At 42.8% G+C, this 22,339-nt stretch overlaps 1 protein-coding gene across 4 annotated transcripts in view; it reads right to left on the bottom strand.

Annotated features, from left to right (window-relative positions):
- Positions 1–22,339, bottom strand: part of pi4kab (phosphatidylinositol 4-kinase, catalytic, alpha b) — a 347,746-nt gene that overhangs the window by 107,840 nt on the left and 217,567 nt on the right. For all 4 annotated transcript variants that reach the window (XM_072240890.1, XM_072240891.1, XM_072240889.1 and 1 more), the window contains exons 30-33: positions 19,910–20,002; positions 16,820–16,976; positions 11,623–11,750; positions 6,183–6,341 (exon numbers count right to left, since the gene is read on the bottom strand). In XM_072240890.1, coding sequence (XP_072096991.1) covers positions 6,183–6,341; positions 11,623–11,750; positions 16,820–16,976; positions 19,910–20,002 — 537 coding nt within the window. The remainder of the gene's footprint in view (positions 1–6,182; positions 6,342–11,622; positions 11,751–16,819; positions 16,977–19,909; positions 20,003–22,339) is intronic.

Here is a 22,339-nt window from a genome sequence, read left to right as displayed (position 1 = left end):
TGCAGAGGGACTTGGACCAGCTGGAAAAATAGGCTGAAAAATGGCAGATGGAGTTTAATACAGACAAGTGTGAGGTATTGCATGTTGGAAGGACAAACCAAGGTAGAACATACAGGGTTAATGGTAAGGCACTGAGGAGCGCAGTGGAACAGAGGGATCTGGGAATACAGATACAAAATTCCCTAAAAGTGGCGTCACAGGTAGATAGGGTCATAAAGAGGGCTTTTGGTACATTGGCCTTTATTAATCAAAGTATTGAGTACAAGAGCTGGAATGTTATGATGAGGTTGTATAAGGCATTGGTGAGGCCAAATCTGGAGTATTGTGTTCAGTTTTGGTCACCAAATTACAGGAAGGATATAAGGAAGGTTGAAAGAGTGCAGAGAAGGTTTACAAGGATGTTGCCGGGACTTGAGAAACTCAGTTACAGAGAAAGGTTGAATAGGTTAGGACTTTATTCCCTGGAGCGTAGAAGAATGAGGAGAGATTTGATAGAGGTATATAAAATTATGATGGGTAGTGATAGAGTGAATGCAAGCAGGCTTTTCCCACTGAGGCAAGGGGAGAAAAATACCAGAGGACATGGGTTAAGGGTGAGGGGGAAAAAGTTTAAAGAGAACATTAGGGGGGGTTTCTTCACACAGAGAGTGGTGGGAGTATGGAATGAGCTGCCAGACGAGATGGTAAAACGGGTTCTTTTTTAACATTTAAGAATAAATTGGACAGATACATGGATGGGAGGTGTATGGAGGGATATGGTCCACGTGCAGGTCAGTGGGACTAGGCAGAAAATGGTTCGGCACAGCCAAGAAGGGCCAAAAGGCCTGTTTCTGTGTTGTAGTTTCTATGGTTCTATGGTTCTATGGAATGTGAGTGCAGGTGAGGGGGAGGGTGGGCAGGTGGATGGGGAATGCAGTAAGGAATGTGAGTCCAGGTGAGGGGAAGGTGAACGGATGGATGGGGAATGCAGTAAGGAATTTGAGTCCAGGTGAGTGGGAGGGTGGATGGGTGGATGGAGAATGCAGTAAGGAACTGGGAGGTGAATCGTGGAAGAGGCAAATGGCGACAGAAGGAGGAATCTAAAAGAGATGACAGTGGACCATGGGAAGGAGGAGGGGAACCAGAGACAGGTGATGGGCAGGTGAGGAGACGAAAAGGGGTAACCAGAATGAGGAATAAAAAAAAGAGAAAAGAAGGGGGGGGGGATTAACAGAAGATAGAGAAATTACTGTTTCTCTAACATTGTTAAAATTTTTATTGACATACAGTGCAGAATAGGCCCTTCCAGCTGCGCCATCCAGCATTCTCTCAATTTAATCATAGACTAATCACAGGACAATTTACAATGACCAATTAACCTACTGACCAGTACATCTTTGGACTGTGAGTGGAAACCGAAGCACTGCAGGCAACCCACATGGTCACGGGGGAAGAATGTGCTCACTCCTTACAGACAGAATTGAATCTGGGTTGCCTGCGCTGTAAAGCGTGTGCTAACCACTATGCTACCATAAAACGTTTTGCAAGTTTGCACAGTGATAAACAGTGGCACAGTTACAGTTTTATTTAACTTATATTTAGATGTGTATGGGGTGTTTAGGGAGGGGTAGCACCTCTGGTGGGGGGCCTGCCATGCCCTTTTCAGGAGAGCTCATCCACCTTTTGTCTCCACCTGGCGCTCAGCTCTCACCTGTGGCTCCAGTAGCTGTAACACGCGCAGCGGCCACACCCCGGTAAACCGTCTCAGCAGACGGGCTAAACCAGGTGAAGGTAGCCAACGGGTCTTCGACCCTTGGTGAAATAGGGGGTCTGTTTAGCCCGGCGTGTGAAGTCTGGCCCTGGCAGATTGAGCGGAAGAGACCGATTAATGGTCCAACGGTTAAGAAGGCAGGCCTGGCAGGTGTTGTAGAGTGCTAAGAGCACGACAAGACACTTAGACGTCCTGGTCATCCACTGCAGCAGGAGAGGTCTCCAGCCGTAACGGTTGTCCGTGCCATTGGATCAAGGTCTCTTCTGGCGAGAGAGTGGGATTGCCCCTGTGCAACTGCTGTTCCACTGAAAACTCCATCACGCACAGGTTTCTGGTGTCTTCTTCGAATCCGAAGGACTACCACTATTTAGATGTAGCAGGAGCAGTAACTAACAGTTTACAGCCATTTACAGAGAGAAGGCCCATCTTAACCGTATTTTACAGAAAGCATCCTGACAAGCTGCATCTCCTTCTGGTATGGGATCAACAGAGCATCACAATGGAAGTCCCTACAAGGACTGTGAGAACATCCAAGAGGATTATAGGGGTCTCCCTACTGTCCTTTGAGGACATTTACCAGGAGCACTGCATACACAGGGCCCTTAGTATTATCAAGGATCCCCGCCATCTATCCAGCATAGTCTTTGACTTTCTACCATCAGGCAGGAGACTCCAATGCATAAAGGCAAGAACGGTTAGGACGGGAAACAGCTTCTTCCCTCAGGCCATTAAGCTTCTAAACTCCTTGCTGCATTGCATTCAAAGTATCACTGGTTAATCTGTTTTTTACCTGACAATATTTAATATATGCACTTTACTTCATTTATCTGTGTAATTTATTCATTTGTAGTAGACTTAATTCTTACTTTCCCAAGTTATTGTGAGTTATACGACTGTAAGACCATAAGATATAGGAGCAGAAGTAGGCCATTCTGCCTATCGAGTCTGCTCCGCCATTCAATCATGGGCTGATCCAATTCTACCAGCCATCCCCACTCCCCTGCCTTCTCCCCATACCCTTTGAGGCCCTGGCTAATCAAGAACCTATCTATTTCTGCCTTAAATACACCCAATGACTTAGCCTCGCTCGTGGCAACAAATTCCACAGATTTACCACCCTCTGACTAAAGTAATTTCTCTGCAACTCAGTTCTAAAAGGATGTCCTTCAATCCTTAAGTCATGTCCTCTTGTCCTAGAATTCCCTACCATGGGAAATAATTTTGCCGTATCTATTCTGTTCAGGCCTTTTAACATTCGGAATGTTTCTATGAGATCCCCACTCATTCTCCTGAACTCCAGGGAATACAGCCCAAGAACTGCCAGACGTTCCTCATTCCTGGAATCATTCTCGTGAATCTTCTCTGAACCTTCTCCATGTCAGTATATCCTTTCTAAAATAAGGAGCCCAAAACTGCACACAATACTCCATGTGTGGTCTTACGCGTGCCTTATAGAGCCTCAACATCACATCCCAGCTCTTATACTTTCTACCTCTCGAAATGAATGCCAACACTGCATTCGCCTTCTTCACAATCAACTCAACCTGGAGGTTAACCTTTAGGGTATCTTGCACAAGGACTCTCAAATCCCTTTGCATCTCTGCATTTTGAATTCTCCCCCAATCTAAATAATAGTCTGCCCGTTTATTTCTTCCACCAAAGTGCATGACCATACACTTTCCAACATTGTATTTCATTTGCCACTTATTTGCCCATTCCCCTAAACTATCTAAGTCTCTCTGCAGGCTCTCATTTCCTCAATACTACCTGCTCTTCCACTTATCTTTGTATCATCAGCAAATTTAGCCACAAATCCATTAATACCAAAGTTCAAATCAGCAGCGGTCCCAACACCAACACCTGTGGAACTCCACTGGTAACTGGCAGTCAGCCAGAATAGGATCCCTTTATACCCACTCTCTGTTTTCTGCCGACCAGCCAATGCTCCACCCACGCTAGTTACTTCCCTGTAATTCCATGGGCTCTTTCTTGCTAAGCAGCCTCATGTGCGGCACCCTGTCAAAGGCCTTCTGAAAATCCAAGTACACTACGTCTACTTGTACCTCTGCTTGTAATTTCCTCAAAGAATTGCAGTAGGTTTGTCAGGCAGGATTTGTCAGACTTGTCATGTGCCTCCAGGTACTCCATAATCTCATCCCCAACAATCAATTCCAACAACTTCCCAACCACTGATGTCAGGCTAACAAGTCTATAGTTTCCTTTCTGCTGCCTCGTACCCTTTGTAAATGGTGGAGTAACATTTGCAATTTCCCGGTCATCCGGTACAATGCCAGAATCTATCGATTCTTGAAAGATCATCATTAATGCCTCCGCAATCTCTCCAGCTACTTCCTTCAGAACCCAAGGGTGCATTCTATCAGGTCCAGGAGATTTATTCACCCTCAGACCATTAAGCTTCCTGAGCACCTTCTCAGTCGTAATTTTCACTGCACAAACTTCACTTCTCTGACACTCTTGAATGTCCGGTATAATGCAGATGTCTTGCACTGTGAAGACTGATCCAAAATATGCATTCAGTTCCTCTGCCATCTCTGCATCTCTCATTACAATATTGCCAGCATTATTTTGTATTGGTCCTATATCTACCCTCGACTCTCTTTCACCCTTTATATTTTTAAATATGTGTTATGTGAACTAATGTGCTTTACACTCCGGTTTGGAGTAACGTCGCCTCGTATGACATGTATATCAGTGGTATGCAAAAGTTTGGGCACCCCGGTCAAAATTTCTGTTACTGTGAATAGTTAAGTGAGTAGAAGATGAACTGATCTCCAAAAGTCATAACGTTAAAGATGAAACATTCTTTTCAACAGTTTAAGCAAGATTAGTGTATTATTTTTGTTTTGTACAATTTTAGAGTGAAAAAAAGGAAAGGAGCACCATGCAAAAGTTTGGGCACCCTGAGAGATTTGAGCTCTCAGATAACTTTTACCAAGGTCTCAGACCTTAATTAGCTGGTTAGGGCTATGGCTTGTTCACAGTCATTGTTAGGAAAGGCCAGGTGATGCAAATTTCAAAGCTTTATAAATACCCTGACTCCTCAAACCTTGTCCTAACAATCAGCAACTATGGGCTCCTCTAAGCAGCTGCAGTACTCTGAAAATTAAAATAAATCATGCCCACAAAGCAGGAGAAGGCTATAAGAAGATAGCAAAGTGTTTTCAGGTAGCCATTTCCTCAGTTCGTAATGTAATTAAGAAATGGCAGTTAACAAGAATGGTGGAGGTCAAGTTGAGGTCTGGAAGACCAAGAAAACTTTCCGAAAGAACTGCTTGTAGGATTGACAAAACTCCCATTCGTCTGCAAAAGAGCTTCAGGAAGATTGAGCAGACTCTGGAGTGGTGGTGCATTGTTCTACTGTGCAGTGACACCTGCACAAGTATGACCTTCATGGAAGAGTCATCAGAAGAAAATCTTTCCTGCATCCTCCCAACAAAATTCAGCGTCAGAAGTTTGCAAAGGAACACCTAAACAAGCCTGATGCATTTTGGAAACAAGTCCTGTGGACTGATTAAGTTAAAATAGAATTTTTTGGCCACAATGAGCAAAGGTACGTTTGGAGAAGAAAGGGTGCAGAATTTCATGAAAAGAATACCTCTCCAACTGTTAAGCACAGGGGTGGATCAATCAGGCTTTGAGCTTGTGTTGCAGCCAGTGGCACGGGGAACATTTCACTGGTAGAGGGAAGAATGAATTCAACTAAATACCAGCAAATTCTGGAAGCAAACATCATACCATCTGTAAAAATGATGAAGATGCTTCTACAACAGGATAACGATCTTAAACATACGTCAAAATCCACAATGGACTACCTCAAGAGGCACAAGCTGAAGGTTTTGCCATGGCCCTCACAGTCCCCCGACCTAAACATCATCCAGAATCTGTGGATAAACCTCAAAAGAGCAGTGCATGCAAGATGGCCCAAGAATCTCACTGAACCAGAAGCCTTTTGCAAGGAAGAATGGGCGAAAATCCCCCAAACAAGAATTGAAAGACTCTTAGCTGGCTACAGGAAGTGCTTACAAGCTATGATACTTGCCAAAGGGGGTGTTACTAAGGACTGACCATGCAGGGTGCCCAAACTTTTGCTTCGGGCCCTTTTCCTTTTTCGTTATTTTGAAACTGTAAACGATGGAAATAAAAAGGTTTTCTTGCTTAAAATATTAAATAAATGTGTCATCTTTATGCCTTTTGGAAATCAGGTCATCTTTTACTCGCTTAGCTATTCACTGTAACAGAAATTTTGACCAGGGGTGCCCAAACTTTTGCATACCACTGTAGTGAAGTGACAATAAACTTGACGACCTTGTCAATCTTGAACAGAATAATAAATAATTAGATATGTTGTGGTATCCAAGGACAGCCTAAAATAATTCATAGGTGCCATCTTGCATTTGCTAAGGGTACTTGCCTCTATCCAGATGTGGTGAGGTGTAACTTCAGGGGGACAGGGCATGGGTTGGCTCTCCTCAGAAGCTGCTAATGGGTCAGCTTCTCTCTTCTCCTCTGAGAAGAGGCCAATCTTCTGCTGCACTGTCATCTGCCAGGCTCCAACCATCTCCCGCATGAACTGCAGATAACAACAAGCAAACAATAAGACTTTTGCATTTAAGGCCAGAGCAACTTTGCTCACGAAGCTGATACTTAGATAAAAATATATACAATCGTTCAAGGACAGCTACTGTATTTTCTTTCAACCATTTGGTTCTTGAATCAACCTGTACAACCCTAATCACCACTTTGGTATAACAACACTGTGAACACTTTGAACTACAATGCAGCCTGCTTCTTTTGTTCTAATTCTGTTATTTCTTTTATAATTTATGATCAATTTATGTTTTTCTGTCTCTGATGCTGCTGCAAGTAAGTTTCCCATTGCAAACATTCACTTGTGCAAATGACAAATACTTGACCCTGACCTCAACTTTGATCTAGATACACTAACCCCAAAGAGTGATAAAAACAGTTTCAATGGCAGTCAGTCTTCAGATAGAAATTGTTAAAAAAAATATATAAATATACTTAAACAATAAATAAAATTACAGGGCTCCAGGAAAGGAGAGGCCGAAGAAGAAAGCTCTTTCAAGCAGTTGGCACAGACATGGCCTATTTGTCTGCTGTGTGAGTCTAAAGGCTGATTTATACTTCTGCGTCAAATTGATGTCGTAGGTATGGTATAGCCACGAACCCTACGTGGATCCCCACGCTGTAGCCTGACGCGTACCTCTCCCAAAATGTAACTACGCGTCGCAGCAATGCAGACTGCAACAACTGTGATTGGTCCGCTTGGCAGCATCGCATTTCCTCCTATGCTGCAATAGCTTCCCATTGGGCGACTGAAGGGCAGGGAAGGAACTCTGGCTGCAATGCTTTCCATAAAGCTTTACAGACCTCCAAAATTATGGAGGACACATTTCGCTTTTACGAAAAAAGGCGCTCGCTTTAAACTTGTTTATCCTGAGAAAGACTACCATGACCATGAAGCCTTGCACAGGCAGGTGTGTGCGCGTACCTGACGTGCCCAAATTGCAGAGCGAGGCAGACACACCAACGCACAAGTATAAATGCTCACAACGCCCGTAGGCCACTTGCGTAGGTTACGGCGTCCATTTGACGCAGAAGTATAAATCAGCCTTAGGTATATTGTCTGTTTTGGAGCCAAAGGATTTGATCATTTTCCTTACTGCACTCAGGATATGTAAACTTATTTCTTCTGGGTCACTATGAAGCAGCTTTCTTAAGCTGGTAAAATAGCCTTCAAATACCAAAAGGCACAGCAATATAGAGCAGAGAATACACAGAAATTGTTTCTGTAGAAAGGAACACTTAGTCTTCAATATCTTTCCCCTTGGCAGATGAATTAACATTTGCTGACACTTTTCGCTGGTTATACTGGGTTGAGGCATGGTTGAGGGCATGACTTCCGAAATCCTTCAGTTTCCTTCCAGGGATGACTTTGTGCTACAGCAGTGGTTCCTAATCTGGGGTTCACAGACCCCTTGTTTAATGGTATTGGTTCATGGCATCAAAAAGGTTGGGAACCCCTGATCTAGACTGACTTAAAAGCAATTCAAGGTATTGTTCAGAACTAATTTAACTTGTAAAAAAAGCTGATAAAAGACACTATCGGGCAGCACAGTAGCGTAGTGGTTAGCACAACGCTTTACAGTACCAGCGACCCGGGTTCAATTCCCGCTACTGTCTGTAAAGAATCTGTGCATTCTCCCTATGACTGTGTGATTTCCTCCAGGTGCTTCGGTCTCCTCTCACCATCAATTAAAGGGAGGTTAATTGGTCATTGTAACTTGTCCCGTGATTAGGTTAGAGTTAAATCGGGGGGGGGGGGGTTGCTGGGCAGTGTGACTCAAAGGATTGGAAGAGCCTATTCTACAGCATATCTCAATAAATAAATAAGCAAGAGGCAGTGTGACTGACTTTAACTCATGACTAACAGGGGTGAAAAGAAAAGCATCAAATCCCAACATAGCATGCCCACAACTTACTAAAACTAACCCTAACCGGTACGCCTTTAGAATGTGGGAGGAAACTGGAACAGACGGAAGAAACCCAGGTGGTCACCAGGAGAACATACAAACATTTGCACAGGGGTTGATAGAGAACTGAGAAAAGAAGATAAGATAATGGATCTAAACTCATGAGGCTGGACAATATTGAGGGGGTTACAATGGAGTGTTGACATTGTTCCCAAGGAAGAATTTATCTCAATTAAGCCACACCACCCAGTTCATAAAACAGTTAATTACTCTACAACCATCAGACTCCTGAACTGGTGTGGATAACTTCACCCATCACAACTCTGAACTAATTCTACAACCTACAGACTCACTTTCTGGAACTCCTTACAACTCATGTTGTCAGAATTATTTTTAATTTGCAGTTTGTCTTCTTTTGCACATTGGTTGTCTTTCAGTCTTTGTTTAGATGCAGTTTTTTGGTAAACTCTATTGTATTTATTTTTTCCTGTAAATGCCAGCAAGGAAATGGACCTCAAGTTAATATAGGGTAAGACAATAAATTAACTTTAAACTTCGAATGGAAAAAAAAGAGAGAAAAAAAATCAATCCTTTCTCTCATCTCTAAAGTGTTTTTGCTTTTCTCTGTAAACTCTAGAGACTAACGTTTGTGAAAATCCTAGGAGACCAGCAGTTTCCGAGACACTCAAACCATCCCATCTAGCACCAACAATCATTCCACGGTCAAAGTCACTTAGATCACATTTCTTCCCCCTTCTGATATTTGGTTTAAACAACAACTGAACCTCTTCGCCCTGCCTGCATGCTTTTATGCACTGAATTGCTGCCATGATTGACTGATTAGATATTTCCATTAGTGAGCAAGGGCACTGCTGTGAAAGGCATTATAGTTGATGCTAATTCTGCTTTCACTTTTCACTGAACGCGAGAGGGACATAGAGCAGAAACACTCCTGAATAATTAGATTTGCCTTACATTAGCTGAGGACAGCCAAGGGCAAATACAATTGGCCAAATCAACATCAAAAATCTTTCAACTGTAACAACCAATCATCTACTCTTCTATTACTATATCACTGGACAGCTGGTGACACACTCTTAAATTATGAAAATTATACTAATTCAAAACCTTCTTGCCATGCATTTTTATTCTAACTATTATTAGGGAGTATTCTGGTTAGGGTATATAGCAAATAATAACTTCAGCAACCAATCTTCAGACCTGAATGTGGATTGCAGATTGAATTCAAAAATTGTAGCTCAGAACAGTAAATTGCTGACCAGGAGCCATCCAATTGGTTGAGATGTCTGCATGGGTATGAATGCAATCAACTGGCCACTGTGCAATTACGACTCAGACACTACAGTAATTAACACTTACTTTGGGTGTGTTGGTTTGAAGATTCAGGAATTTACAAACTACATACAATTCAAAAGAAGCAGTATGAGGGCATTGTAACTATAGAAGTTGGTCTTTAATATATAAAAATGTGCTGTAGTGTTAGATTGGAGAGCCTCTCTTGAGTGACTCCAAAGGCTGTCAGCTTGTCTGTGTGTCTGTCTGGAATAAAAGACTACTTTATATCTACCAGCAGCATCTTTCCGGTGACTCTGTTCATGTTACAACACTATTTCAAAATGACATTTGTCTGCCACAGTCAGCGTATGATTTACATTTTTAAACCAGCAATTCAAATTAAAATTTTAAAGAATGAACATAGCCTTGTAACTTTAGAGATAAATGGATCTTAAAAGTGAATCTAATACAAGGTGATTGAAAGGTCAAAAGGGAAAAGACCAAAGGGAAAGGAAAATCAATTAATCTACCTCTATGCCTCATGAATTACCTAAACCAAGAGTGCAGAGCAGGTTAGCATTTGTAGATTATTTTCTCAGATGAATGCTTTTAGTTTATCTAAGGCAGGGTTCCCAACCGTTTTTAAGCCATGGACCCCTTCTATTAACTGAGGGGTCCGTGGACCCCAGGTTGGGAACCCCTAATCTAAAGATTTTATTTACTGAGATACAGCGTGGAACTGGCCCTTCCGGCCTTTCAAGCCACGCAAACCCCAATTTACAACCCTCGCCTAAACACAGGACAGTTTACCTGACCAATTAACCAACCAACAGGTAAGTCTTTGGAGCGTGGGAGGAAACCAGAGCAGCCAGAGGAATCCCACACAGTCACAGGGAGAACGTATAAACTCCTTACAGAAAGCAGCAGGATATGTGATGTCTCAAAAATAGTCTAATTTTAAAATAGGGAGGCATCCATTTAGCAATGACTTCTACTTTAATGACTTTTCTTTAACTCAAAGTTTGTCCAACCTTTGGGCATCAAGAATGCAAACTGCAGTAACTCAAAGGCTTAATTGTTGTAACATACACTCAATGGCCACCTTACTTCTACAGGAGTGGAACTTGGTATGGTCTTCTGCTGCTGTACCATCCACTTCAAGGCTCGATGTTTTATGCATTCAGAGATGTTCTTCTGCACATCCCTGTAGCAACACATGGTTATCTGAGTTACTGTTGCCTTCCCGTCAGTTTGGACCAGTCTGGCCATTCTCCTTTGAGCTCTCTCATTGACAAGGTACTTTCGCTCACAGAACTGCTGCTTGCTGGTTGACATTTTTTTTGTTTTCACACCATTCTCTCTAAACTCTAGAGAATGTCTGTGAGAATCCCAGGAGATCAGGATTTTCTGTGATATCAACCTACCCCATCTGGCACCAACAATCATTCCACAGTCAAAGTCACTTGATCACAATTCGTCCCTATTCTGATGTTTGGCCTGAACAAAAACTGAACTCCACCCTCCGGGCTCCCCTCCCCCCTTCTCTTTCTCCCCAGGCTTCCCATCCCATGATCCTCTCCCTTCCTTCTCCAGCCTGGTATCCCTTTTGCCAATCAACTTTCCAGCTCTTAGCTCCATCCCTCCCCCTCCTGTCTTCTCCTATTATTTCGTATCACCCCCTCCCCCTCCCACTTCCAAATCTCATATTATCTCTTCCTTCAGTTAGTCTGATGAAGGGTCCCGGCCCAAAATGTTGACTGTACCTCTTCCTATAGATGCTGTCTGGCCTGCTGCGTTCACAAGCATTTTTTGTGTGTGTGGCATTAATAGGTTAATTGGTCATTGTAAATTGTCTCGTGATTGGGCTACGATTAAATCAGGGAATTGCTAGGCGGCACAGCTCAAAGGGCCATAAGGGCCTCTTTGGCGTTGTATCTCAATAAGTGAATAATTAAGCAAAAATATTTGCATTAACGAGCAGGTGCACAGGTATATCTAATAAAGTGGCCACTTAGGGTAAGTTTTAAAAGGAGAATTGTTAATTGAAGAAACAATACTGACCGGCACTTCGATGCCATTCTTTGCGGCCAGCAGCCACTCCCAGCAGGCCACAGCAGTCTCCATGCCCATGGCTGTGAACATCCGCAGAGGGGCCCAGCAAAGATGGTGAAGGAGCTGAGAATCACAGGCTATAAGGTGGGGGGGGGGGGGGCAGAGAAAATAAAAAACACACACACAAAGAAAACAGAGCATCATAAACACAAGAAATTTTGCAGCTGCTACAATTCAAAAGCAATGTACACAAAATGCTGGAGGAACTCAGAGAACGTTTTTGTTTTCTGTGAAACTAATTATACCTCTCAATTTGAAATGGACTACAAGATGGTGAAGTGGTAAGAAGCATTAGTGAAAAATAATGCAGTTTGTAAACATTTTGGTGCAATTATTGATCAAAAAACTTCCATCCACAGCCCCTTTGTAAATTAAACAGCTACACAAGTAATCACAAGCAATGTTTAATGGCAGCATTAACTCAAATTGAACCTCCGAGGCTTCAGTAGATCATTACTGCAAGCTCATCTATTGCACAGATAAACTATTAAATAATGATAGGGTTTAGCTTCAAGTGCCAATCCTGCTGATTTATGAGGAAGAGGAGCTAACATTTCCTGCTGGCTGGAACATATCCACTTCACTAAAATACCAATTCCTCAATACTTTTGTGCATTAATATAAAAATTTAAGCTTGTTTTCTGTTCAACCTCTTCAGTTTAACTCGTTTTTCCACCCAGTTTCAAACCCTGCCTCCCCAACTCATTTTCCAAGGGTAATTATTTACAGGGCAGTGGCAGATTCTTCTGCAAGAAATAGGAGCAGATTTAGGCCATTTGGCCCATCAAGTCTGCTCTGCCATTTCATCATGGCTGATCCATTTCCCACTCAGCCCAATCTCCTGCCTTCTCCTCATATCCCTACATGCCTTGACTAATCAAGAATCTATCAAGGTCTATCATAAATTCATCCAATGATTTGGCTTCCACAGCCACCTGTGGCAACACATTCCACAGATTCACCACTCCTTGGCTAAAGAAATTCCTCCTCATCTCCATTCTAAAACGACGCCCCTGTATTCCGAGACTGTGTCCTCTGCTCTTAGACGACCCCACCACAGGAAACCCCATTTATTTATTTGTTTGTTTGTTTATTGATTGATTGATTGATTGAGATACAGCAAGGTGTAGGTCCTTCCAGCCTTTCAAGCCATGCTGCCCCACAATCCCTCAATTTAATCCAAGCCTAATCACAGGACAATTTACAATGACCAATTAACCTACCAACCAGTACGTTTTTAGGCTGTGGGAGGAAACCCACACACTCCTCTCTGATGGAATTGGAAATGCTCCCTGATCTCTGGAACACCCTGAGCTGTAATAGTGTCACGGTAACCGCTATGCCATCGTGTGCCTCAAAAAATCTTAATTAATGCTCAGAGAAGGGATAAAAACTGTCTACACAATGAAATGAAAACTGAAAATTCCTCTCCACATTCATTCCATCGAGGTCTTTCAACATCTGACAGATTTCAGTGAGATCTGTGCCCCCCCCAAGCCCAATTCTCCTGAATTCTAGTGAGTACAGGCTCATCATATGATCATATGATTCAATCCCAGAATCATTTCCATGAACCTCATTTGAATCCTGTTACAAAACAGCTGAGCTAGAGAGATGCGTGTCTTATAAGCATAGTGCTATATTAAAGTTCTGTGCTATTGCCAGCTGTATTGGTATGCTGGGACCAGGTTAGATCCTCAGTGATCTTGACACCCAAGAACTTGAAAATGCTCACGTTTTCTACTTCTGATCCCTCTATGAGGATTGGTTCATGTTCCCTCATCTTACTCTTGCTGAAGTCCACAATCAGCTTTTTCTTCTTACTAACACTGAGTGCGAGGTTGTTGCTGCAACACCACTCAGCTAGCTGGTATATCTCACTCCTGTACGGCCTCCTGTAGGAAGCACCATCTCCAGTGACGGATCCTTTGAAAAAGGGATCATAGCAAGGATCCTGAAAACCAGCCAGGCACTCGGGAAACTCCGTGTCAAAGTTCTGGAGCACAAGGACATTCAGCTTTCAAACAGGCTCAAGGTGTACAAGGCTGTGGTCCTCACCTCTCTCCTGTATGGTTGTGAAACCAGGACCCTGTACTGCAGGCACATCAAACAGCTGGAGCAGTTTCACGTGCGCTCTCTGCGGTCGATCTCGAGGATTCCATGGCAGGACCAAATCACCAACCAGGAAGTCCTTGACAGAGCCAACAGCACAAGCATTGAGGCAAGGATCCTCCAGGCCCAGCTATGCTGGACTGGCCACGTAATCCGCATGGGTGAAACAAGAATCCCCAGGCAGCTGCTCTACGGTGAGCTTGAGCATGGCAGTCACAATCAGGGCCGCTCCAAAAAAAGATTCAAAGACAATCTGAAATCGTACATCAAATGGGCAGACCTCCAGCTTCCACAACTTGAGGAGTCCGCAGCCGACAGGGCTGCGTGGCACGCCCTGACCAGAAAAGCTGCATCTGACTTTGAGGATGACCGAAATCAGCACCTTGCAGCAGCACGAGACCAACGCCACAAAGCTGTGTATGCACCTGCTCCAACAACCACCATTCCATGCCCAACCTGCAACCGCATGTGTGCTTCGGCCTTCAGCCTCCGAAGCCACGCGTATCCACAGATGACTGCACATTGTTTAGCCTTCCTCGGACCCCGAGAGACAACCACCAACTCAACTAATTGGTATATCTCACTCCTGTACGGCCTCTCATCTCCATCTGAGATTTTACCAACAATGGCTGCATTATCTGCAAATTTATAGATAGCATTTGCGCTATATTATGTACAGTTCTGGTTACCGAATTATAGAAAAGATGTCAACAAAATTGAGTACAGAGAAGATTTACTAGAATGTTACCTGGGCTTCACCTCCTAAGTTACAGAGAAAGGTTGAACAAGTTGGGTCTTTATTCTTTGGAGCGTAGAAGTTTGAGGGGGGACTTGATAGAGGTGTTTAAAATTATGAGGGGGATAGATAGAGTTGACGTGGATAAGCTTTTTCCATTGAGAGTGGGGGAGATTCAAACAAGAGGACATGAGTTGAGAAGTAAAGGGCAAAAGTTTAGGGGTAACATGAGGGGGAACTTCTTTACTCAGAGAGTGGTTGCTGTGTGGAACGAACTTCCAGCAGAAGTGGTTGAGGCAGGTTTGATGTTGTCATTTAAAGTTAAATTGGATAGCTAAATGGATAGGAAAGGAATGGAGGATTATGGGCTGAGTGCAGGTCGGTGGAACTAGGTGAGAGTAAGAGTTCGGCACGGACCAGAAGGGCCAAGATGCCCTGTTTCCATGCTGTAATTGTCATGTGGTTGTTATATGGTTATACCTAGCCACAGTCATGGGTATAGAGGGAGTAGAGCAGTGGACTAAGCACACACCCCTGAGGTGTTGATCGTCAGTGAGGAGGAGATATTATTACCAATTGCACAGATTGTGGTCTTCTGGTTAGAAAGGCCTTCTGCAATTGGAGGGAGGTACAGAGGCCTAGGTTCTGTAGCTTATCGATCAAGACTGTGGAATGATGGTGTAAAACGCTGAGCTATATTCAACAAACAGCATCCTGACATGGGTGCTTGTTGTCCAGGTGATTTAAGGCCGTGTGAAGAGCCATTGAGATTGTGCCTGCCACAGACCTACTGAGGTGATAGACAAATTGCAGTTGGCCCAGGTCCTTGCTGAGGCAGGAGTTGATTCTAGCCATGACTAACCTCTCAAAGCATTTCATCACTGTAGATGTGAGTGCTATTGGACAATGGTCATTGAGGCAGCTCACATTACTCTTCTTATGCACTGGTATAGTTTGCTGCCTTTTTGAAGCAAGTGGGAACTTATGACTGTAGCAATGAGAGGTTGAAAATGTCTTTGAATACTCCCACCAGTTGGTTGACACAGCTTTTCAGAGCCTTACAAGGTGCTCCATTGGGGCCTGCTGCCTGGTGAGGCTTCACCCTCCTGAAAAGCAGCCTGTCATCGGCCTCCAAGACAGAGATCACAGGGTTACCAGGTGCAGAAGGGATCTTCACAGCTGTTATTGTTATTTATCTTCAGTTACAGAGCGGTCCAAAAAGGAAATTAATAAGCTGATCTCTGCTGTTGAGGTACCAGATACCAGCAGGAAGAAATTCATCCTTGCTTGTTGATGTTTAACGTACAATTTGGAAGTGGAGGTGTACTGGACTTTTTTTCTGAAATTCGGTTCTGACAAACTCAAAGAAACTGAATTTCAGAAGTAGAACACAACCAGCAACAGTTAATAAACTTTGCACTTGATGCAAAGGACCTCACTTGAATTTCTCAGCCTTGCACATTGATTTAGTGCTTGTAAACCTCCAATAAGTTCAATAAAACCCCACACCATCCACCACAAGTGGGACTTTCCGATGGCCAAACATTTTGATTCCGATTTCCATTCCCTTTCCAATGTGTTAATCCATGGTCTACTCTTGTGCCAAGATGAGGCCGCCCTCAGGGTGGAGAAGCAACAACTTATACTCCGTCTGGATACCTGATGACATGAACATCGATTTCTCCTTACAGTGAACGAAGCCCCCCACCCTCCTCTATTCCCCACTCTGACCTTTCACTTCTTCTCAACTGCTTACTATTCCCGAGTCCCCTCCTCCTTGCTTTTCTCATATGGTCCACTCTCATCTCCTATCAGATTCCTTCCTCTTCAGCCCTTTACCTTTCCCACCCACCCGGCTTCACCTATCAGCTTCTAGCTAGCCTCTTCCTCTCCACTCATCTTCCTTCTCAATCCTGCCCAAAACATTGACTGTTTACTTTTTTCCATAGATGCTGCCTGAACTGCTGAGTTCCTCCAGCATTCTGTGTGTGTTGCTTCAATAAATTCAATTTTTTGATCCCCTTTGCATATCACTGCAAACACTGTCACTGTAAAGTATGATGCCCACGTCTTTTGACGCTAATTTAATTTGATGCAAAAGAAGGCATTTGATGCATGTTATGACGTACATATAACAAATAAATCTTTATCTTTATGCCATATCCTAGACAACATAGTAAAGTGTTAGCCAGGCACAAAACAGCTCAGTTGTACTGTAACGTGTACAATGCAGAATATATATGTTTTGCAAAGTAGCAAGCATATCTGTTGGAAATTTTTTATAAGTATACTGCTCACCCTCTCTGCGGATGAGCAGAGCTGTGAGATTGAACATGGACTGTGTGTACGCGTCAGTGTCGACTGATCCCAGTGCATCGTTCAGTTTTTTAATCATGATTTTGTTCAGGTCGGACTGCCAACCAGTCGCTTCGGAGAACTCAATCATTCCTGCCACCTGCAGAGGGGAAGGAAATATTGAAACCCTTGAAACATTAAACAAAGTGATAATCACTACGAGTTGATTTAATTAACAGAAAGTAAAGACTATATTTTTGCCTTTGTTAACAGCACAGGCTCTTCAGCCCACAATATTATGTTGATTTTTTAGCCTATTTCAAGATTAATCTAACTCTTTCTGCCCACATAGTTCTCTATTTTCAATTCATTCACACACTTATCTAAGAATCCCTCAAATGTACCGAATGTATCAGCCTCTGCCACCACCCCAGAAGGGCATTCCAAACACCCACTCTATGTAAGTACCCTACAGATACATATATATGTCTAAGACTTTTGCACGGTACTGTATTTGCCAACATGGAGCAGAGAGCAAGTTTGTAAATCTGGCGGGAGCAAAGGATGTTGGGAATAGCAAGGGTGATGCGCCGCGGAAGGGGTGTGGGACATGTTAGAGAAGGAGTGCCGGGGCGAGGGGGTTACAGGTGCAGACACACCCAGCCCTGAGACACCAGGCAAGGTCATTTGATTCCAAACAATTGGTTTATTGGTCATTACAGAATGTTTCTCTGGTGCTTCCCGTAGCCTTCCCCTTTTTCCAACCATGATTCCCCTCTCCCTGCCCCCTCCCCACTCTCAGTCCACAATAGAGACCCATATCAGAATCAGGTTTATCATCACTCACACATGTCATGAAGGTTGTTTTCCTTTGTGGCAACAGTACAGTACAATACGAATAACTACTACAGTACTGTGCTAAAGTCTTGGACACCCTAGTGAAATATATATGTGCCTAAGACTTTTGCTCAGTACTGTAGTTCTGACATTCTCCCCGTTCATTCATTCATTAAGTGCCGTGTCTTATTACATGGGCGGTCATGGTCACATTCAGAAAGGAAAAAAAAAACGAGAGGACAGGTAAAGACCTTACTGTGCATCCTATGTACCCCTGATAATTACAATGAGAAGCATCATAATCTAACCCATTATCGTTTTATTAACCCACATGCACCCCTACAGCAGAAGATTAAAAACCCAACACTAGTGAGGAAGAAAACAAAATTTAGTACCGGTTGAGTACCCCTCATCCGAAATGCTTGGGTCTAGAAGTGCTTCGAATTTTAGATTTGCTTGGATTTTGGAATATATAATGAGATAGCTTGGGATCGCCATCGTTTCTGACTCTGAATATACTGTATGGCTACTGGTAAGCAGCCTTTGTCTTATACTTGTCCATCATATATATATATATATATACACACACACACTTAACAGTGAAAATTATTACATTAATATAATGAAAATATAATGTGTGCAGGGTAACAAAAGCAGCACAGCAGCATTGGGAGAATACCTGAATCAGCTGTTGAATAACAACAAACAACAGCAGGCTTTCAGGCTCCACCTATGATGCCGTGTTTCAATGAAAAGTTTACAGTACACTGCATTTGTATTTTACTTCCTTTTAGGTTTTATGTAAGATATAAAAACAATCAGCATTGTAGACTTGATCTGTTGCTAGACTTTCATGATCAGCAGATGCTTTAAAATGTAATGCCATGCCTTTTCTCACATGTCTGCAACCAGCCTGTTGAATACTCACAATTACCTTCAATTTACAGTTCGTTGTGATAGATCTTTGTTCGTTTCGTGATCAGCATGCCACTAAGCAGCATACGTTCAATCCGACGCTAACGATACACAATTCAAATCTTTTTTTTTTGCTTTATGCAGTGTTTTTTTTTCTATTTTTCATTAACTTCTGTTCATTACCTTATGGAATTTTCCATTTGTGATATCATGTCAGTGCTTAAAAAAATTGGATTTCAGAGGTTTTTGGATGTTGGAATTTCAGATTTGTTTTCCTACTCACTCTTGTTGGCACTAACTTTCTAGGACTTCAACAACCTCAAGGTGTGATCATCTTTCCACACACCCTGCACTTTACTAAGTAATCCAAGCTAATACTATGGTTCATCTTGGATCACACTATAAGTAAACACCATGAATTTAATTTTACAAGGTAGGAAATACTGGTCTATCTTCACTCTGGATTCCAAATACATTGAGCAAACACGAGAGGAAGCTCTACCACAGATGGTCCTGATCCCACCTGTGAAAAGAGAAGGGTAGGCCACGGAGCTAGAACACCCACCCTGTAAAAACCCAGAAACACCAAAAGAAGCTCCAAAGACCTTGCCTCCAGGAGAGGAAGGATCTGTGCCTAAAGAAAGCTTTAGCACATCGGCCTTCATATATCAAAATACTAAGTTCAGGAGTTGAGATGTTATGTTGAAGTTGTATTGGTGAGGCCTAATTTGGAGTATTGTGTGCAGTTTTGGTCACAGAAAAGATGTAAACAAGGTACCTGGATAGTAGGGGTATGGACAGTTGTGGTCGATGGGAATAGGCAGAATATTAGATTAGCACAGACTAAATAGGCCAAAGGGCCTGTTTTTGTGCTGGAGTGCTCCACAACGCTATGACTTTTTTTAAACACCTTCAGGGTGAAAATATTCTTCCTCACCCCATTTAAACATCTTAATCCTCGCCTTAAACCTATGCCTTCTGATCTTAAGACACCTTTGCCGTGGGAAAATTGTTTCTTCCTACCTGCCTTACCTTTGGTTCTTCATAATTTTGTACACCTTGATTAGGTACCCCTCAGAGTCTGTCCCTCAAGCTGCCAGCGCAAGTGGTGCATGCAAACTCGGTTTCAACACAAAAGAAGTTTGGATAGGTAAAAGGATGGTAGAGATATGGAGGGCTATTGTCTCAATGCAAGCTCTAGAAGATATATCGACGGGCTACAGCTGGACTTGAAAGGCGTGCCCAGGACAGCGGTACTAGCCAGATGCCCCAGAGAGGGTGATGGGCTAGAAGAAGAAAAAGAAGAAAAGGCAAGGAGTTAAATTTAAACCTTACACTTACCTCTCCTGCAGAATGATTACGTAGGTTGAGGGAGGACATAAAATTAGAGTAGTCCTTCTTCACACACGCTGGCCTTTCATTTAGTTGAGTAGTCTGCAGAACACATAAGGCATTACAGATGGTGTAAACTCCGTCAGTCAGGTGATAGGGTTTATAATTACTCAATTCATTCTGATAGAAAACCATTATTTTTCATGTCCGGTGACAATTCAGCAAGACAAACATCATTCTGACATTTCATAGATGATAGAACATAGAACAGTACAGACACCCTCCGGTCTGGGCAGCATCCTAGTAAACCTCTTCTACACTCTTTCCACAGTCTTCACACCGTCTGGTATGGGGGTTGGACACTGCACAGGTTCGAAATAAGTTGCAATGCATCGAGAACTCAGTCAGCTTCATCATAGGCACTCACCTCCATAGTGTCCAGGGCATCATCAATGCCTTAGAAAGGTGGCGTCTATCATTAAGGATCTCCACCATTTAAGACATATCCTCTTCTCATTGCTACCTTCAGGAAGGAGGTACAGGAGCTTGAAGGCACACACTCAACGATTCAGGAACAGCTTCTTCTCCTCTGAACCCATGAACACTGCTTCACTACTTACTGCCTTTCCTATTTTTGGCACTACTTATTTAATTTAACTATTTACTATATATACTTGACACCGGTGCTAAGCTGTATCGGCCCTAGTGCCCTTCCCTTGGACAACATTGGTGGCGTGGAGAGGGAAGACTTGCAGCATGGGCAACTGCCGGTCTTCCATTAAACTTTACCCAGGCCTGCTCCCTGGAAACCTTCCAAGGCACAAATCTATGGTCTCACAAGTCTAACAGAAGCCTAAAGGGGTGTGTGTGTGTGTGTGTGTGTGTGTGTGTGTGTGTGTGTGTGTGTGTGTGTGTGTGTGTGTGTGTGTGTGTATATGTATGTGTGTGTGTGTGTGTGTATGTGTGTGTGTATGTGTGTGTGTATGTATGTGTGTGTGTGTGTGTATATATTTACAGTAATTCAGTTTTCTTTTTCTCTCTATTATCATCTATTGCTGCTGCAAAGTTAACAAATTTCACGATATATGCCAGTAATATTAAACCTGATTCTGAAACATCCCAAATACTGAAAGACTTGGACAGAGTGGACGTGGAGAGTATGTTTCCATTAGCAGACAAGTCTAGGATCCAATGGCATGCTTTCAAAGTACAATGCCCTCCCTTTAAAACAGGGTTGAGGAGATAATTCTTTCAGCACCAATACAGCATGTTCAGAACTCACTAACCCCAACCCATAGATCTTTGAAATGTGGGAGGAAACTGAAGGTTCAAGAGGAAACCCATGGGATCACAGGGAAAACATACAAATGCTTTACAGAATACAGCAGGAATTGAATCCTGATTGGTGATTGGTGGTGCTCTAACAGTGTTAAGCTAACCACTATGTACTGTGCCACCAATATACAATGAATATATTTGAACAGGGTGCCTACAGCAAAAATGAGCCATATTTCTACATATTTTAAGTTCAAAATTAAATTTTATTATCAGAGTACATATATGCCACCATATACAACCCTGAGATTCATTTTCCTGCAGGCATACTCAGCAAATCTATAGAATAGCAACTACAAAAGGATCAATGAAAGATCAACCAGAGTGCAGGAGACAACAAACTGTGCAAATGCAAATATAAATAAATAACGAGAACATAAGATGATGAAATAAAGAATCCTTAAAGTGGTTGTGGGAACATTTCAATGGATGGGCAAGTGAGTGTAATTATCCCCTTTTGTTCAAGTTCCTTATAGTTGTTGGGATGGTTCAAAGTTTACTTTGAACTTTGAACTTAAATATTTTAAGTACAATGCAACACAGAAAATAACTGTACCTCTGGGGTGAAAGTGCAAATCTTCATCAGGCATTGGAACAAAGAAGAAAAAAGGGAATTTCCATTGTTGCTAATGCAACAAGACTAATTGAAATAATAAAGGAGGGGGATTTCTCCTAAGGATAAACTTATCTGCTGCCCATTATGCTGCTGGTGTTTAGGACAGCAATGAAGTTCCTCCACCTCTGGCGGGTTTCTTGACCGTGTCAGTAGCTTCCTCGATTTTCACTAATGTCAATCATGTAAGTCCCAGATGGAGACGCAGGAATACCATTGCACTCAGATGTAGAAGTATTCCTCATTGCTGTTTCCATAATAGTTTTGATATACCAGCCAAGGTTGTTAGACCTGGACCTGGAGGACCGGTGGACCACTCTTAGTCTGGCCTCTACCCTTTGACTTGTTTGACATGGTGACCCTGCCAAGAGCAAAAACAGAAGGCTCTGACTCCAGCCAATGTAGCTCTCCAGGTCACTGAGGCATGCAAGTCTCCAAACTACAACAAGATTGTGGTCTTCTTGGAGGTCCAAGGATAAAGGGAGAACTAT

Source organism: Mobula birostris, chromosome 22 (assembly GCF_030028105.1).
Source record: "Mobula birostris isolate sMobBir1 chromosome 22, sMobBir1.hap1, whole genome shotgun sequence".
NCBI classification, from domain to species: Eukaryota; Metazoa; Chordata; class Chondrichthyes; order Myliobatiformes; family Myliobatidae; genus Mobula; species Mobula birostris.
This window is presented reverse-complemented; position numbering and strand designations above follow the sequence as displayed.